Source organism: Malaclemys terrapin, chromosome 1, assembly GCF_027887155.1.
Source record: "Malaclemys terrapin pileata isolate rMalTer1 chromosome 1, rMalTer1.hap1, whole genome shotgun sequence".
NCBI lineage: Eukaryota > Metazoa > Chordata > Testudines > Emydidae > Malaclemys > Malaclemys terrapin.
The window spans coordinates 308,909,119-308,926,454 of record NC_071505.1 but is presented as its reverse complement, the minus strand read 5'-3'; the positions used below and the strand labels follow the sequence as shown (position 1 = coordinate 308,926,454).

Below are 17,336 nucleotides of genomic sequence, written 5' to 3'. Positions count from 1 at the left end.
CCACCACCCCCGTCCCGATTTTTCACACTTGCTGTCTGGTCACCCTAGCAGTATATAAAATGAATGGTAATTTGGGCAGTCCTATTTTCCCTTGTTTGTAATACAAGAGTAGTTGATGAAACTGAGTGGTAACAAATTTAAAGTTGGTAAAAGAAAATGTTAGACTCTCTTTTGTGGAAATCACTGTCACAAAAACCAGCAAGTCCAGAAATCTGGCATTCAAAGCTAATATTAGTTATTTTAATGGATAATAAATAGCCACAGTTCCATTAAGTAAAATGATAAATATAGAAGGGATAATAAGCCCTTCTGCTTCAGGACATAAACCAAGCCAACCATCAACTGCCCAGAGTTAGGAAGAAACTTCCTTTTTAGGCCAGCTATTCCATTTGAGTTTCTTGCACGTGCATCTGAAGCCTCTGGTACTGGCCATTGGCAAAGTCCAGGTACTAAATTACATGGACAGTTGGTCTGATTCAATATGGCTATTACTATATTTTTATGATTTATAGACATTAAAGAGGGTAGTTCTGTTGGGTGCAGTCTGCATCAAGGCAGATGTTGAGTCCTATTGGTGGAAAAGGGTACAATGATTGGGACCTTGGAATCATTGACCCTTGAAATCTTGCCAAAAGGTCTATAAATGATCTCCAAACAGTGTCTAGGCTACCTGGACTACCTCCTTATTTTCTGTATAGAGTTATAGTTTAATCATGCAGTGACTACTAAAACTACAGCCTTCTCTTTTCCTCTTTAACATTCTGTCCGCATTCTAGCATGTCCACAGTAGTAAGGATTAGCTTCCTCTGAACCGAGGTCTAGAAAAACCTATAGCAAAATATGCAGAAAATATTTGAGCAAGACGAGAAGCCCAAATTGTTGCATTTAAAAAGCTTGTATCTTTTTAGATGCTGTATTTGTCTACATATGTAGTCACTACAGTGAAAAGCTCCAAGCTGTTGTATGTTTCAAGATTCACTCCAAAATGTTTATCAACTATTGAATTTAACAATCACTTTTCAGATGTAATAAATTTAATTTTCATCATATTTTTAGAACTTTTGAAGATCTTCTATTCCCATACGTTTAAATTTGAAATGTATTAACTAGTTCTAGAACTTTTGCCCCTGTTCATTTCATACTGCTCCAGCTTTTTTGTTTAAAAGTTAATTTATTAACCATATACTTTCTGACACTATTGTGTGGGATCAAAGGGGGTAATTTTTAAATTGTTGGATGCCAGGTCATAGACTCATAGACTTTAAGGTCAGAAGGGACCATTATGATCATCTGGTCTGAACCCCTGGATGTTGCAGGCCACAAAGCCGTCCCTACCCTTTCCCTTGACTCTGCTGTTGAAGTCCCCAAATCCTGTGGCTTAGTGACTTCAATTGGCAGAGAACCCTCCTGCTAGCGATCCCTGCCCCATGCTGCGGAGGAAGGCGAAAAACCTCCAGGGCCTCTGCCAATCTACCCTGGAGGAAAATTCCTTCCCGACCCCAAATATGGCGATCCGTAAAACCCCGAGCATGTAGGCAAGAGTCTCCAGCCTGACCCTCATTGGCCATTATACTATTTACCTACCAAGGCACGGTATTCATTTGGCTAAAATAATGTTTTTCCATTAAACCATTCCCTCCATAAACTTATCTAACTTAATCTTGAAACCAGACAGGTCCTTCGCCCCCACCGTTTCCCTCGGAAGGCTGTTCCAATATTTCACCCCTCTGACCGTCAGAAATCTTCGTCTTATTTCAAGCCTAAACTTCCCCACAGCCAGTTTATATCCGTTCGTTCTCGTGTCCACATTAGTACTGAGCTGGAACAGTTCCTCTCCCTCCCTGGTCATTTTATTTTAAAAAATACCCCTCAAAATATTTAGAAATGGTAGGCCAGCTCTTGTTAATTGTTTCTCTTACTGCCAACTCAGGAGTGGCTCCCACTGTTTAATCACAGGGGCAAAATAATGGCAAGTAAAGCCTGTCTAGTTATTAATAGCTTAAACAGTTTATAATTAGGCAAAGTAAGCAATCTTATCTAAATCCTATGAAATCAAGGAAAATATTTAAACTAGTTAATTAGAAGAAGCCATTTCAGGAGCTATCTTAAATTTGAACATTAAGAATCTTAAATCCAGTTAAGTTTCAAATAAGTGACTCTGTTTGCCAGTGGTTAGCCTGTCTCCTCTCCAGGAATATATGGTTTAACCATCTGGTGATTAACTGGAAAAATGGTTATTTTGTGTTACAACAACATTTTCATATCCCAATAAAATCATTATAAGAGTTTAATATCTTGGCATTATCTTAATGTCCTCTTGCCAATCCATGTTGAACTTTTTGGGGTGGCTTTTCTTGACTCAAGAAAAACAGAATAGTTCATTTCTTCTTATCTATGACAGCTTTCCTGTGAAGATGGAGAGGATGAGTTGTGGAATGACTGCTGTCTAAACAGAGTAGGTGTGGGAATAGAGGGGCAAAAGGGTATCAGTCTTTAATATCTTCTCCTTCCTATTTTCATGAAATTCTAGGGGGAAAAAAAGCTTTCAGACTTGTTTAGATTCAAGTGAGTTGCTCTTTCATTGGCTCCATGGCTTCGTAGGTAGTCCTTAGGAGCCTCTTCATCTTATGAATATGTAATTTATTAACGTATATGCAACACTTATTTAATTGCCTTTGCCCTTGTGGCAGGAAAGCAAGAGAGTTAAAACTAGTTTTTAAAGTTTTTATTCAGTACATTCTCTGAGACATTCGTTCCATCATATTACAGTTTGACAAGAAATGAAATTCTGTTTACAAAAAGTCCAAACATTCCTGTTCTTTTATATTAAAAAATTCAAAACACTTTCTTTTAAAATTAAATTACTTTTAGGAAGTCTTTAGCTTAAGTTTCATTGGTAGGCCAGGTCACCCAATGAAATGAATAGGCTTCAGGTTTATAAGTAAAACAGGAAAGTACTTCACATAACACACAGTCAACTTGTGGAACTCATTGCCAGGGGATGCTGTAAAGGCTAAAAGTAAAACTGGGTTCAGAAAAGAATTAGGTGAATTCCTGGAGGACAGGTCCATCAATGGCTATTAGCTGAGATGGCCAGGGATGCAACCCCATGCGCTGGGTGTCTCTAAACCTCTGACTGCTATAAGCTGGGACTGGATGACATGGGATGGAGCACTTGAAAAATTGCCCTATTCTGCCCTGTGAGGTGAGAGAGTCCCAAAATTCGGGCTGCAGCTAGAGCTTGAATGTCTACATTGCAGTTAAACAGCCCCTCAGCCTGAGCCCCAGGCACGGGCCAGCCGCGGGAGTCTAATTGAAATATAGACATACCCTCTGAAGCATCTGGTGCTGCCCATTGTCAGAAGACAAGATACTGAGTTAAATGGACCTGGTCTGACCCAGTGTGGGTGTTCTTATGTAAGTTGTTGATTCTTCATGGCAATTTTTGGAAATAAGATTTTTCTTGTCTTCCTGACATGGGTGAGGGTTTGCCAATAATTAATTAATTCCCCATTAATATGAATGTTTCCATATTTAAATGGCTTCTTATCATAGTTTAGCAAAGTTGTTACATTCCACATAGGTACATTAAAGAATTTTACCACTTACATAGCAATGTGCTAAAGGAGTTGGCGGGTGAGATTGCAGAGCCATTAGCCATTATTTTTGAAAACTCATGGCGATCGGGGGAGGTCCCAGATGACTGGAAAAAGGCTAATGTAGTGCCCATCTTTAAAAAAGGGAAGGAGGAGGATCCGGGGAACTACAGGCCAGTCAGCCTCACCTCAGTCCCTGGAAAAATCATGGAGCAGGTCCTCAAGGAACCAATTATGAAACATTTAGAGGAGAGGAAAGTGATCAGGAACAGTCAGCATGGATTCACGAAGGGGAAGTCGTGCCTGACTAACCTAATTGCCTTCTATGATGAGATAACTGGCTCTGTGGATGAGGGGAAAGCAGTGGATGTGTTATTCCTTGACTTTAGCAAAGCTTTTAATACGGTCTCCCACAGTATTCTTGCCGCCAAGTTAAAGAAGTACGGGCTGGATGAATGGACTGTAAGGTGGATAGAAAGCTGGCTAGATCGTCGGGCTCAACGGGTAGTGATCAATGGCTCCATGTCTAGTTGGCAGCCGGTTTCAAGTGGAGTGCCCCAAGGGTCGGTCCTGGGGCCGTTTTTTTTTTTTAATATCTTTATTAATGATCTGGAGGATGGTGTGGACTGCACTCTCAGCAAGTTTGCAAATGACACTAAACTAGGAGGCGTGGTAGATACACTAGAGGGTAGGGATCAGATACAGAGGGACCTAGACAAATTAGAGGATTGGGCCAAAAAAAACCTGATGAGGTTCAACAAGGACAAGTGCAGAGTCCTGCACTTAGGACGGAAGAATCCCATGCACTGCTACAGACTAGGGACCGAATGGCTAGGTAGCAGTTCTGCAGAAAAGGACCTAGGGGTCACAGTGGACGAGAAGCTGGATATGAGTCAACAGTGTGCTCTTGTTGCCAAGAAGGCTAACGGCATTTTGGGCTGTATAAGTAGGGGCATTGCCAGCAGATCGAGGAACGTGATCGTTCCCCTTTATTAGACATTGGTGAGGCCTCATCTGGAATACTGTGTCCAGTTTTGGGCCCCACACTACAAGAAGGATGTGGAAAAATTGGAAAGAGTCCAGCGGAGGGCAACAAAAATGATTAGGGGTCTGGAGCACATGACTTATGAGGAGAGGCTGAGGGAACTGGGATTGTTTTGTCTCCAGAAGAGAAGAATGAGGGGGGATTTGATAGCAGCCTTCAACTACCTGAAGGGGGGTTCCAAAGAGGATGGAGCTCGGCTGTTCTCAGTGGTGGCAGATGACAGAACAAGGAGCAATGGTCTCAAGTTGCAGTGGGGGAGGTCCAGGTTGGATATCAGGAAAAACTATTTCTCTAGGAGGGTGGTGAAACACTGGAATGCGTTACCTAGGGAGGTGGTGGAGTCTCCTTCCTTGGAGGTTTTTAAGGCCCGGCTTGACAAAGCCCTGGCTGGGATGATTTAGCTGGGAATTGGTCCTGCTTTGAGCAGGGGGTTGGACTAGATGACCTCTTGAGGTCCCTTCCAACTATGAGATTCTATTCTATTCTATTCTATCCTATTCTATGATATTAGGAGCAATATTAGGAGCTTTGCATTTAGATAACATATTTGCAGGTCTCCAGTTCACAAAGTTTTTTGCCACTTCAGCATTTAAGAAATAAACATTTCCAAGTTCACATTTTCCTCTAAAGTTTTTAAGAATGAAAGCAGGTTTTCTTGCAAGAAGGTGGGAATTGGTAGAGCCCTTTATCTAGATTTATTGCTCTGATAACACACCCTGCATTCCTTTCACAGACAGACCTCTTCTTAAAACATGAATGTTTTACATGGTTTGTCATCTTGATGTTTGCTTGCCTTGGGAGATGGAAGCAGAAACCTAGAATTTCTTTGATTAGCTTTAATATTTTGTAACATACCTAGTTAGATATGTAGAAATCCAGTCTGTTGTTTCGACCGTTTTTTTATGTAGAAATCCAGTCTGTTGTTACTCTGAAACTAGTTAGACATGTGTATTATTTCCAAACATACTGGCTATAACATACTTGTAGCTACATCTTAACATTCAGCAAAGGTGAAAAACAAGTTTGCAACAACCTAATAAGTTACAATAATTTTATCAATTATTTTTGAATAAATATGGAGGTCTCCCCTACAATTATATGATGGTAGTCTTTTCCTTGAAACTGATAATGTAAAGATGTATTTATGCTTATTGAAATCAATTCCTTGTCTCCTTACATATATTTAATGTAGAAAAGCAATTTTTCTAGCTTAGGTCTTGATTTCTTTTTTTTTTTTTTTTTTCAGGCCTGAAATGTTTTAATTACCTAGTGTAGTCATGTTTTGACCTATTTCCTTTCAACTGTAATCCAGCCCAGATCAAAGTGACAGGAAGCCCTAGTTTTAATACTTTATATTGCCCCAAGTTGTCAGTAATTGAGTGACAGTAGCGCAAAGAAGCTATAGGACTGTGTTCAGTGCATAAAAATGTAAGAATGAAGCCAAAAGCTTCTGTCTGGCTGAAGCAGAGATGCAATAGGCTGATGTTAACTAGCAGAAAGCTGTCCTGAATGGCAGAGATGTGACATTCTTGCGCCTCCTTTCTTTCCTGAAATCAAAATACTTTGAAAACATTAACAAACTTAACTTGTTATATACTTGGATAATGACTTAGTATTTTGGTTTTGATAGACTTTAAAGATTGTTTTAACAATCCTTGTTTTAAATAGGACCCCCGCAGTGCCAGAGCCACCAGCTCCCGTGGGCAGCAGGAGCTGGAGCGTTCCCCTCTTCCCACCACAACAGGGCTTGAGCTCTCATCCCCCGGGTGGGGCTCAGGCTTCAGTTGCCCTCCTTTCCCCCATCATTTTTAGTAAATGTCACAGGCAGGTTACTAGCTTCTGTGAATTTTTGCTTATTGCCCACGACCATCCATGACTTTTACTAAAAATAATTATGACAAAATGTTAACATTACTCATCAGGAAAATCTTCCCAGTAATCAGTGGTGAGTACTTTTTTCAAATCATGGTATAAGGAGTAAAAGCTTTCTTTATAACTAACCTTTTAACCATAACCATGATGTCTAAAAATATGATTTGATTTAATTTATAAATAACTTCATACACAAGCAGGTAAACATTTTTTTTTAAATAATCTCTGTGTTTGGCATCTAGGGGTTCCTCTTAACAATATAAAACAGAACCAGCTCAAGCCCCTACCCAGTAATCTAGGAAAATTAACCACCATCACTAGGCTCTTCTAAGAGCCAATATTTCAGCCTTGCAATCATTGAGTCTGTGTATAACAAAGGAGAACTTTTAATAAAAGGGAAAGGGAGCCAAGAATTAGTTTGAGAAAACACAACCACATTCATAAGCAAAACCTGACCCCACAGTGCTTTGGGCAGTGTCCTTTGCCTTAGTTTCCCACTTGTGGTGGGGAAAGTCCAATGAATGAATGTCCATTTAACACATCACTCCTTTTCCCATTCACTGCACCCCACTCAGTTGGTTCTCCTTGATTAACGAAGACCCAGAGTTGAGGTGTATTCACAGGGGTTCACCTCCCACCTCAGAAAGGTGGGGAACATGTTGAGCAATGACACTGTGGTTGCTGTGCAACTCTGCAGCTGGCTGTTTGGTGCTGCCTCCGCTGCTTTTCTCTATTGCTGCTGATCGCTCGCTGCCATTGCTTTACTCTGCTGCTGTTGGAGCTCACGGCTGCTTCTGCACTGGCACGTTCTGAGGTTCCACTGCTTAACCCAGGTCTTTAGTGATTTCACTGGGTAGCAGGGAAGCTCACTGTCAGTATAGCCTCTGCACTGTCTTTCCTTTCACCACTGTCCCTACACCAGGTCTAAGGTGTAGCCATTAGGCCTGCTTATCAGTGATTCAGCCCTGGTAGTCACCTGGACAGAAACAGTGACTCTCAATTGAGTTTAATTAGCTTTGTCTTTTAAATACTGGAGAGGGAAAGGTCAAATGGTGTCTGCCTCTTTTTAGGCAGAGTCCACACCAGCAGGTAGAAACACCTGTCCACACTCCCTCTCTTTCACTGGGATTTGGTATCCCTCCCTGCTTAGTGAGTAAGGTTGTTTAGGGTGATTCCCTCAATCAAGGAAGGGTAAGTGCAGTTCTGCTGCCCTTTACTTATACAATAAGGATAACAATATTTCATCACCTTTGCATTCAATATTTAAAGGGATTTGTTACCCAACACCAGCCAAACGAGAGCATTTTGGCAAAGTAGGTCCATCCTGTTGCGTGTCTAGGAGAGTAGGCGTGTCTAGGCAAACATGGTCTGTCCCTGAAGTCTTTTTCCCCCAGCTCATCACCAGATGTCAGAGGAGAGCTCATTCAGACTCTGCTTACATGTATATACTCAGACAAAAAGGCTGAAAGTATATAACACTAACTGAGAGCAAAAACATCCCAGGGATGTTTTAACTATCCCAGAAACAAGCATTATAAACCCAGGAAAATTCTAAGTTAAAGTTATTGTTAAATCCAAACACATTAACATATAGGAATCAGAATAGGTAAAATATTTTTAAATAAAATAAAGTGGATTGTTTTTAAATTGTATTTAATTTTCTTTTTCAAAATACACCTATTTTAAAATTATGAACAACCATTGTTAGGTCTAACCTTACTATAGTCTATTAATCATTTAAATTTAAATAAAAAAAAAAATCAAGCAATACTTGTTTATTTCTGGACTTTTAAAGATGGCCAAACTGCTGTAGTAGTGGATGTCACTGGTTAAGTTCCTGGAACTGGAGTTTGTTGAAGTGCTTAAGCAGCTTTTGACAGCAGTAGCCTCTTCTGCAGGGGCAAAGAATATTTTCTTCATTTCAATTTAATTAGTTCAGCTCAATGACTAGTTCATTCAAAGTTGAAAAATCAACTGGGAGTCAAAAAAGCAGGAAAGCTTGTTTTTCCTTTTACCAGCTTCTGAATAAAAATGAGGTCCAAGAGAATGAGATCATCTACTTTAAAATCTTGAAGGACACTGTGACCATAAACAATTCGCTAATTACAGATAATACTTTTGTTTAATTAATTAGTTACCTTTAAATGCAAATCGTATTTTGAAAAGGAAATTTTATGTATCAAGCACATTTAAGGTAGTTTTATTTAATAAATCATTTTGAAAAGTTTCTGTGCTTTTTAATTGAATTCCAATCTCCATCCAAATGCAGTTTGACACCTTGCTAGTAAAAAATAATCATAATCTAGTAAATAAGAGATGTCATTAACTATCTTATAACATAAAGTAAAAATCAGGAATGTGAATATAAGTATGTTAAGCTACGTAATTGTTTAAATAAATGCATATAGATATAACGTATCCTCCTTCTGAGCAAAAACCCCCACATTTGATTTAAGTCAATCTACCCTCATGGAAATCCTCAGTTCAGGCACCCAAACAACCTTATATCAGCTATGTAGAGATGTCATACAATAACCGTACAATTGTGATAGCATATTAATGCTGATGGGCCCAGATTAGGTTAAGCTGATTTTTAAAGACATTAGATTCTTTTGGGTGTCTTAATTGTGCATTTCCATACCTAATACATTCGGATATCTTTTTAAGTGTAACCATAGTTCTGAATTTTCCTGGATATTTAATGTTTGTGGAATAATTAAAACATTCATATTTTCCCTTGTGTCTGCTAACTTTTCCCTCCTCCACATCCCATTACACATATGCAAACAAAAACCAGTTCATCTCTCCAGTCCTTCACGCTACCATGTGCCTGCATTTACAAACCGGTTCTCTTCCCCTTGCCCTCTGTGTTTAGTAGATCAGGTGCAATGGGGAGTTTATGAAAATAAATATTTAGGATTAATGGTGTTTTTCTGTTCATGACTGAAAGTTTCTCTGTCAGCAGAGGCTAGCACATAAAATCTTCTCCTTCAAAGAAATCCACAAAGAATTGCCCTTTTTGAGTGTCCATCTGCCATTGTTCTCAATGGGACTGAAGCTGCAGGCTGAAAGATGGCAACTACTTCACATTGTTCCCAATCGGGGGAAACAAAACTGTCATTGGAGAAGATGCCCCTTGTGTACTAGGTAGCAGAGATGAGCATTATGAGCAGTTACTGAATGGAGGCAGTGGCCATCTTTACTTAAAGGCAGTTCATGGTCTGAGTTCCGTTGAGAACAACGAAAGATGCTAGTCATTTTGAAAGAGGGGTAATTCCTTATGAGTTTCTTTGAAGGCCTATCTTTACCTTTTGCTGAAGGAGAAACTTTCACTTGTGATGAACTATGGAAAAATTGATCATTAAATTGAAAAATTAACCATAATCTTAAAATTATATTAAAAACTGCCCATTGTACCAAATTTACTGAAGTTTCACCTCTTTGCCAGTTTTTGTGCAAATACTTTACCTGGGATTATTTGTGGGTGGGTGGGGAAAGGGGAAAATGGTCTGACATCTGGTGTTCAATTTCTTAAGTGATCCATTCTAAAATCATTCACTCAGACTTATTAATGTACTCGTAAATTCTGAAAAAAAAATCATATACTCACTAAGTGTTAAAACTTTGGGAAGGATAGATGCTGTATTCTTTATACATAAAAGTGGCTAAATCCTAGCTTTAATGCAAAACTGAACTCAACATTAACTATTCAGCTGTGATTGGATGCTCCTTAATATTCTGGAGATATGGTCAAATTTAGATGTGGAAGATGAAGACCAGAGATCTACCACTATCCACTCCCTGCAATCCTTGGTATTCAGTCCTGTGAATTTAACTGTCTTGCACATCTGGATGATGGAGGGCCCCTACCATAAACTCTCCAATACCAAACAGATTGCCCACCAATTGATAACAATCTGGGGTTGCAAGTTTACAGGTGGTGATTGACACCCATTTCTCCATTGTAAAAGCAGCTTTCATCTTGGTGTCTGTGCACTGCATGGCTGGGGTGAATTTGGCACACAACTCCAGAAAAGTAGCCGTCTGCATCCGAAAGTTCTAAAGCCACTACTGATGTTCCCAAATTTGCATTGTGATGTACTCTTACCACTTGGTTCGTGTTGTACAGACCCAAAACTGCTGCTCCACCATGTACGGTTTCTCCCTGATTTCCTGCAGCAGTTGGTCAGCTTCATTTGTTATCTATCATCCACTCATCCTCAGTATATCCCTGCTATATGTCTGGCTGTTACGATTTTGCACAAGAATGATTTGTCCTGCCCTTTAAATGCACAAGAGAACTGCAGTGATCTGTGCATTCATGTGATGAGATGGAAAATGGCATGAAAGAGTAGTGTATGGGATGGAACTGAGAGATTTATGGGAATTTTGATCCCAAAGTTCTACAGTTCCCTGATAGGAGTGATGATATCTCACAATACAGTACAAACATTTCTTACAAGGTCATGTGCTAGATGGTGGCATAGAGGACATCAGGATGCCTTCCTACAGTGTCACATATCTTCTGCTGATACAACCTGATGCTGTAAGGACATGCTACATGGCAAAGGCAACCAAATATAAATGCACTCCACTGAAATAGCTATGGTGATAACAGTGTGCAGACAGAACTTTTGACAGTAAAACTTTCAGGTGCAGACATGGCTTTACGCTTACCCAGTCTTAACACACAAGCTCTGATCAATGATCCACAGAAATGCATGATGCGATGATTTTAAAAGTTCCAGGACTATAGTTTGGAAAAAAAATTCAGCAGTGTTTACAGTAATGTAACCCACATACCTTCGCCTTATACAAGTTTTTCTGCATATTATTATACTAGTATAGCACTAGGTGATTTATAGTGTAAAAGTTTCTCTTGCTGTTAGAAAGGTAATGGAACATACCTCACCTCATTGAAAATTTACAGCTTTATTACACTCCTCAAAGAACCTCTTCTTTTTTAATTTGTCCACAGAAAAAAAGATGTAATCACTCATTCCTGCAGTATGCTGATACCTTGCATGCATGATTACTATGCAGTTACACTAATAAAGCCTGTTGGAGCCTTTTATAGGAAATAATTATTTCTCGTGCAAATAAATAGCCTTGAGGTACTTATATTTTTAATGTGCCTTATTTTATATTATCCTAATATTTTATGAACTGCTGCTAAAAAATCATTTAAAAATCATAAATATGTTTTTACACAATAGTGTGATAGCTCCAATATTCTCAATAATGAAAATTTTAAAATGTGCCTAAAAGTATGTTTATGTGATAAATTGTAGTCCCTTCAGAGCTATTGGGAACAACCATATTAATTTTTATACAGCTAAGATTTCCTTTTTGGTGTAGGTGGGGGGAAAAGTAGCAAAATAACTAATAATTGTCCTCTTTGCAGTGGCTTAAATCAGGAAATTCAAAGCGAGAGCTCTAACTGTTATATTTACCACCTTTTGGCTAAGTATTGCAGTTTAAGTGCTTATATAAAATCACCCACTATTAAGGGACCTCATTAAGTCTTTGTTTTTGGGATTTTTCTCAAATCATGTAACATGTTTTTTATTTTAATGCAGCTTTGATTCACTCACAAAAAATGTTAGCATTTGAGGAATCTGTGCCCATCTGATTGCAAGGCAGAGGCTAGTTTATAAAACATATTGTTCGTATGAAGACCTGAGAAAATGGTGGCAGAGACAGGGAAAAACTACCAAGATTAAGAATTGAAGAGTCATCATGATGAGCAGCCCAATTCTGTGGCTACATCTAGTACTCCTGGGGGAATTAATTGACAGCTCTAGTAATAATTCATTTAAACTACAATACGGAAACTTATTTCCCAGCACCCTTCAGGAGCACTGCAAGACTTGAGGGAGTCAGGGGTAACGGAGGAGCTCAGCGTGAGGGAAGCTATTATTGGGAAGGAGCCTGTGAGTGAACCTGGAGGGTTATTGGTTGTGGGTGGGAGAAGAATGGAACAGGTTTTTTGGGGGCAGGGGAATTGTTAGAGTTTGGGAGCCTCCCCTATGCAGACCGGGGCAGACTCCTAGCCTTTCGCATTCAGTAAGACACATCTGCTCCTCTCCCAGTGTGTCCTTGCAGCCCCTCCTCCCCCATCCCCATATGCCTCTGCAGCGCCCCCCCCCATTCAGCACTTGAGCCCGCACCCCAGTCTGTCCGTCCCCCCCGCACTAGCCCTTTTGAATCCCGGTCTATGATCCCCAGTAGCCCAGTGTTCCCCTCTCTGTCTGTCCCATGCTGCCTCCATCTGGCCCTTCTGTGAGGGATGCATCCTCTCTGTGAGCTGGCTGTTCTCTTTTCTGCTGTCACAGCAGCCCCTGGTGGGCAAAAAATGTAACTGCAGTTCCAGCTCTGGAGAGAGAAAAAATATCTATAGGGGACATGAATTCTGCGCGGGCGCAGTGGTACAGAATTCCCCCGGGAGTAATCTAACTTCACACCATTGGTGGCAGCATATAGGGTATGTGTAACTACACACCATAGTGAATAGCAGGCTGCTTCTACAGTGTGGTGTGTAGCTACACACATCAGTGAAAGGCTGTGGAAGGGACCTGGCTGTGTGGAGCTGCTGGAGTCTTTCCCTGTTAAAAATAGCAGTCTAGATGGGATAGCACTGCTTGAGCATGTAGGGTTCATACCCACTTTGTTTAGGTGTATCTTTACTCACCTAAGCAGTTCCTCACCACCTACACTGCTGCTTATACCCATGCAAGGGCTGTGTGCAGAGTATGTACTCTACATGCCACCAGAAGGAGAGTGAAGTGTAGATGTCCCTATAGGTCTGTTATCAGTGGTATAAAAAAAAACAAAACAGTGAGTAAACTAACCTAAACTTAACTCTCTATTTCCCAAATTAGAAATCAGGTACACTGAGTTTACGCTCGACTACGCTACTTTTGTAGTATAATGTTTTAATTCATTTCCTTAGTATAGAGAAAAGGAAGAGAAGAGGCCTACTTCTTAATATTTGGTAGCCATTATAGCAGTGAGAGAAGAATTTAGCAATAGTTTTAAGGATATGCTTTTATTTTAAGTCTTAAAGCTGGCTGAATTAGTGTACCATATCAATCTGGGATAGTAAATTTAGATGGGTTATGTAGATTTTATATGGAATATATATTTATATAGTGACTGATATTCAACCTGTATCTTGAGATTTTTCTTGTTAATGTAAAATGTATGTCTGAAGATGTGCCTAATGACCCTTGGCCAAACATATGTTGCAGAGATGACATCTTACACCCGGGTTCTTTGTTGTTTTTTAAGTGGGATGGGGAACAGGCAGTGAAGTACCAGATGTGCACCCTGGTGAGCTGACCAGTTCATAGAGTGATGTTGCTGGAAGTCTTGAAGGCGCTTGCTTGCTTGCTTGCTGTTACGGGTGGAAGAAAGACACCACAATGGCAGTTAGTCTGGGGAGCATAATTTAAAAGGCCCTGGAAAAAAGAGATTGTGAGGGGAAAACCTGAGAGGCAGAGGTAGCAAAGGAAAGCCTGTGTTTTGGATACTTCCACAGCTTTATCACAAAGTAAACATCTATGACGTTATCATGCTGCATTTGGTTTAAAACTGGTGAAACAAAGCTAATGTATTGTTTCAGAGACAAATGTTATTTAGGTTTATCTTGGTATATGTATTGTATATTTATTTTTTTTCCACAGAAACCTGCTAATATTTTAGTTATGGGTGAAGGTCCTGAGCGAGGAAGAGTAAAAATTGGTATGTTATATCTTTGATAAGTCCCAGTGTAGCATTTAAGTTAGAATGTTCTGAAGGTGCAGTTGCATCACTTAAGATAGTTACTTAAAATAATATTAGTATATGTCTGGAAACTTTATCAAAAGCTATTTTGAGTGACTGGCTTTTTGATATCAGACCTGTGCACCAATTACCAATGGTGCACAGCTACAGCCTCATCAATGAAAAGGGGGGAAAAAATCCCTATGCCATTATATTATATGGGTGCGTGCTGGGAGGGGGATTAATCTGGGACAAAGATAATGGTCAGCTTGGAAGAGTGAAGGAAAATAAGTGAGATTTTAAATGACCTATTTTTACCACCAAAGTGCCAAGACACTAACTTGCTCCGTATTATAAAATCTAAATAGGGAACTGTTCATTATTCCGAATATTAAATTTTATAATAAAAGTGAGAGTGACTGTTGATTTACGAACTGCCCTTGAAAGGGTAGCCAGATTTCTGGGAGACACAGGAATCAAAAGGAGACTTAAAAAGTGCAGAAAATCTTGATTAAGAGAGAGACATTTAGTAAGAACTAACACTAAATATATTCAAAATGGTGAGGGGCAAGTAGGGTGGGGGGAAGAAACTGAAACTTTCCCACTATTTTATCTTCCGGTGTGAACCACTTTTCTCAGTGAAAGGATAATTTGCAGAATCTCCAAATCGTTCTATAAAGTCTATTTTAAAAAGTAACTAAAAATAATCTAACCATAGTCTAACAATAATGAGCCACACCGTGGCATGCACTAGTTCATCATTGATGCACCAATAGCTTTCTAATGCACACCCTGTATTGTTATACTAATCTAGTCAGGCAGTCCAGTTTGGCAGAATTTTTTTTTAATCAGATTGTTTTTCATTTCCCTCTGACTTTTTCTTTTATGAGATGATTCTTCCACAATGTCACTCTGTATTCTTTGGTGTTTTTGTTTATCTGAAACACCAACTGTTAATCACTAATTTGCTAATCAAGGGTGGAATTTTCCTGAGGTGTTCGGCACTGCCCTAACTCTGCTCCCATTGAGGTCAATGGGAATTGACTTCAGAAGGAGTAGAATTAGATCAGTGCTGATCATGTCAGAAAATCCCACCCTTTAAAATTTTAGCACCCTTTAGAGGTGTAAGATTGATGATAGAGACCAAGGTCTTCTATCTGCAAAACAGCATGGACAGCAGAAGTGAACATTTCTTCCCATTACCTTAATCTTCATGGAGCATGCACTTCCAAGAGTGAGTGTGTAGGTCAGACTCCAGGCACATTCAGTGTCAATTGTGTTGGTGATTTTTGTGATGTAGACAATTATCCATTAGTATTTGTTCACAGACCACCAACTTATTTCGCAAGTCATTTGGTAATAACTTGAGATTTCTACTAAATTTGGTCAGACATTGCTGATGGACAGGTGAAAGATTCTGCATCCGCCCACCAGTCCTCTGAGCCATCCAGTCCCAACAGTAGAAAAGCCTTTATTTCTAGGTGTGTTATCAGTTTGAAAAAAATTGCAATTTTTAACATGTTTTTGCAACAGTAGGAAAAGAATGCTTACGTATCCCCATACCAAGGGCTTCCACTCTTCTAGTATTAATACTTTTTAAAAAAACACATAACTGGTATATTTAACATAAAATAAGCTTTATAGGCTTTTTATGCTATTTTGACTCCACTTTTTACTGGGTATTTTTCCACATTTTTTTCATAGATATCTATGAATTCTTCATATCATGGGTTATCTTGATTTTTAATATAGAAAATTATAAAATGTCTCTTTTTAAATGCAATAAAATAATTTAAAGTAGGGAGGCACATAGAGGCAAATAGTTACTTTAGATTGTGGAGCAAAATTAGATACGAGTATTTACTCTGCAAGTTTTCCTCATTAGCTGAGTTATTACATGTGGCATGGGTTTAACCCCTTCTCTCTCAAAACTGCTATAGGCCTCACACTCCTCCCCAGTCCTACTCAGTATATATAGGCTCCCACTCCACCATACCAAATTCTTCGGTGTTTGGGACTTCGAAAACCTGTTTTAGTGGGAATACCCACTTCTCAATCCTCTGTCCATCTTGTCCTATACCATCTAAATTCTGGTCAGTTCAGATAGCTCTGTGAGAAACTGTAGATTACAAATCCCAACAAGCAGTTTAGACAGAATATTTTTCTTAAATGGAAGACATTTTAAAAGCATAGCTTAAATGGTTTCATCTTGGTACTGGTGATACTTTGTGACCAATTTAAATTGAGAGGAGGCTTTCAGGGAAGAAGATACCCTCATGATTGGAATCACCTCTTGTTTGGGGCGTGAAGGAAACCCTGCTTCAATTGCAACCAGCTTTTCATAGGTAGTTCTTGTGTCATACGTGTATGTATTATAAATCATTCTAACCTTTACAGAATTACTATTTCACCCATTTTCCCCCCTTTAATGTTTCCTGAACAAACAGCCCTGTGATAATAGAATATTCCACCAGACAGAAAACTGACCCCCTGGCTAGCCAATAAGGACTTACCCAGTGTTCTGAGAGCTACACGAGTTGACATACTTTTTTCAGAACAGTGGTAAATTCTTGATTCTAAATGGCTTTCTTTAGTAATGATTTATAATGATATACTTCATAGGTGATGATGCTGAATAATTGCAACATAAACTATAAGGAAATGGTAAAGTTAGACTATCAGGATTCATATTTACTACAGTGTGTTTGCTTTTTAGCACAATTTTGGTAGATTTAACAAATGAGCTCAATCATTTCATTTGATCAATGTGAAGTTTCCTTAACTTTTTAAAGCATTTTTTTTTTTTTAATTTTGCAGCTGATATGGGCTTTGCCAGATTATTTAATTCACCTCTGAAGCCTTTAGCAGACTTGGATCCAGTCGTTGTAACATTCTGGTATCGAGCTCCAGAATTACTTCTTGGAGCAAGGCATTATACCAAAGCTATTGGTAAGTAAAATTAAGTACCAATTTATTAATGTGTTACTTAGGCAAAATATACCTGAATTACTGAAATGTTGGCATGTGAATACAAGTATGGGAGAAACACAGGTGGAAAA

At 39.2% G+C, this 17,336-nt stretch overlaps 1 protein-coding gene across 5 annotated transcripts in view; it reads left to right on the top strand.

The window, feature by feature from the left end:
• Positions 1–17,336, top strand: part of CDK8 (cyclin dependent kinase 8) — a 154,178-nt gene that overhangs the window by 106,830 nt on the left and 30,012 nt on the right. For 4 of the 5 annotated variants that reach the window (XM_054015399.1, XM_054015398.1, XM_054015401.1 and 1 more), the window contains 2 exons: positions 14,199–14,256; positions 17,095–17,226. In XM_054015399.1, the coding sequence (XP_053871374.1) occupies positions 14,199–14,256; positions 17,095–17,226 (190 nt within the window). The remainder of the gene's footprint in view (positions 1–14,198; positions 14,257–17,094; positions 17,227–17,336) is intronic. The other variant, XM_054015402.1, reaches the window with a different exon arrangement.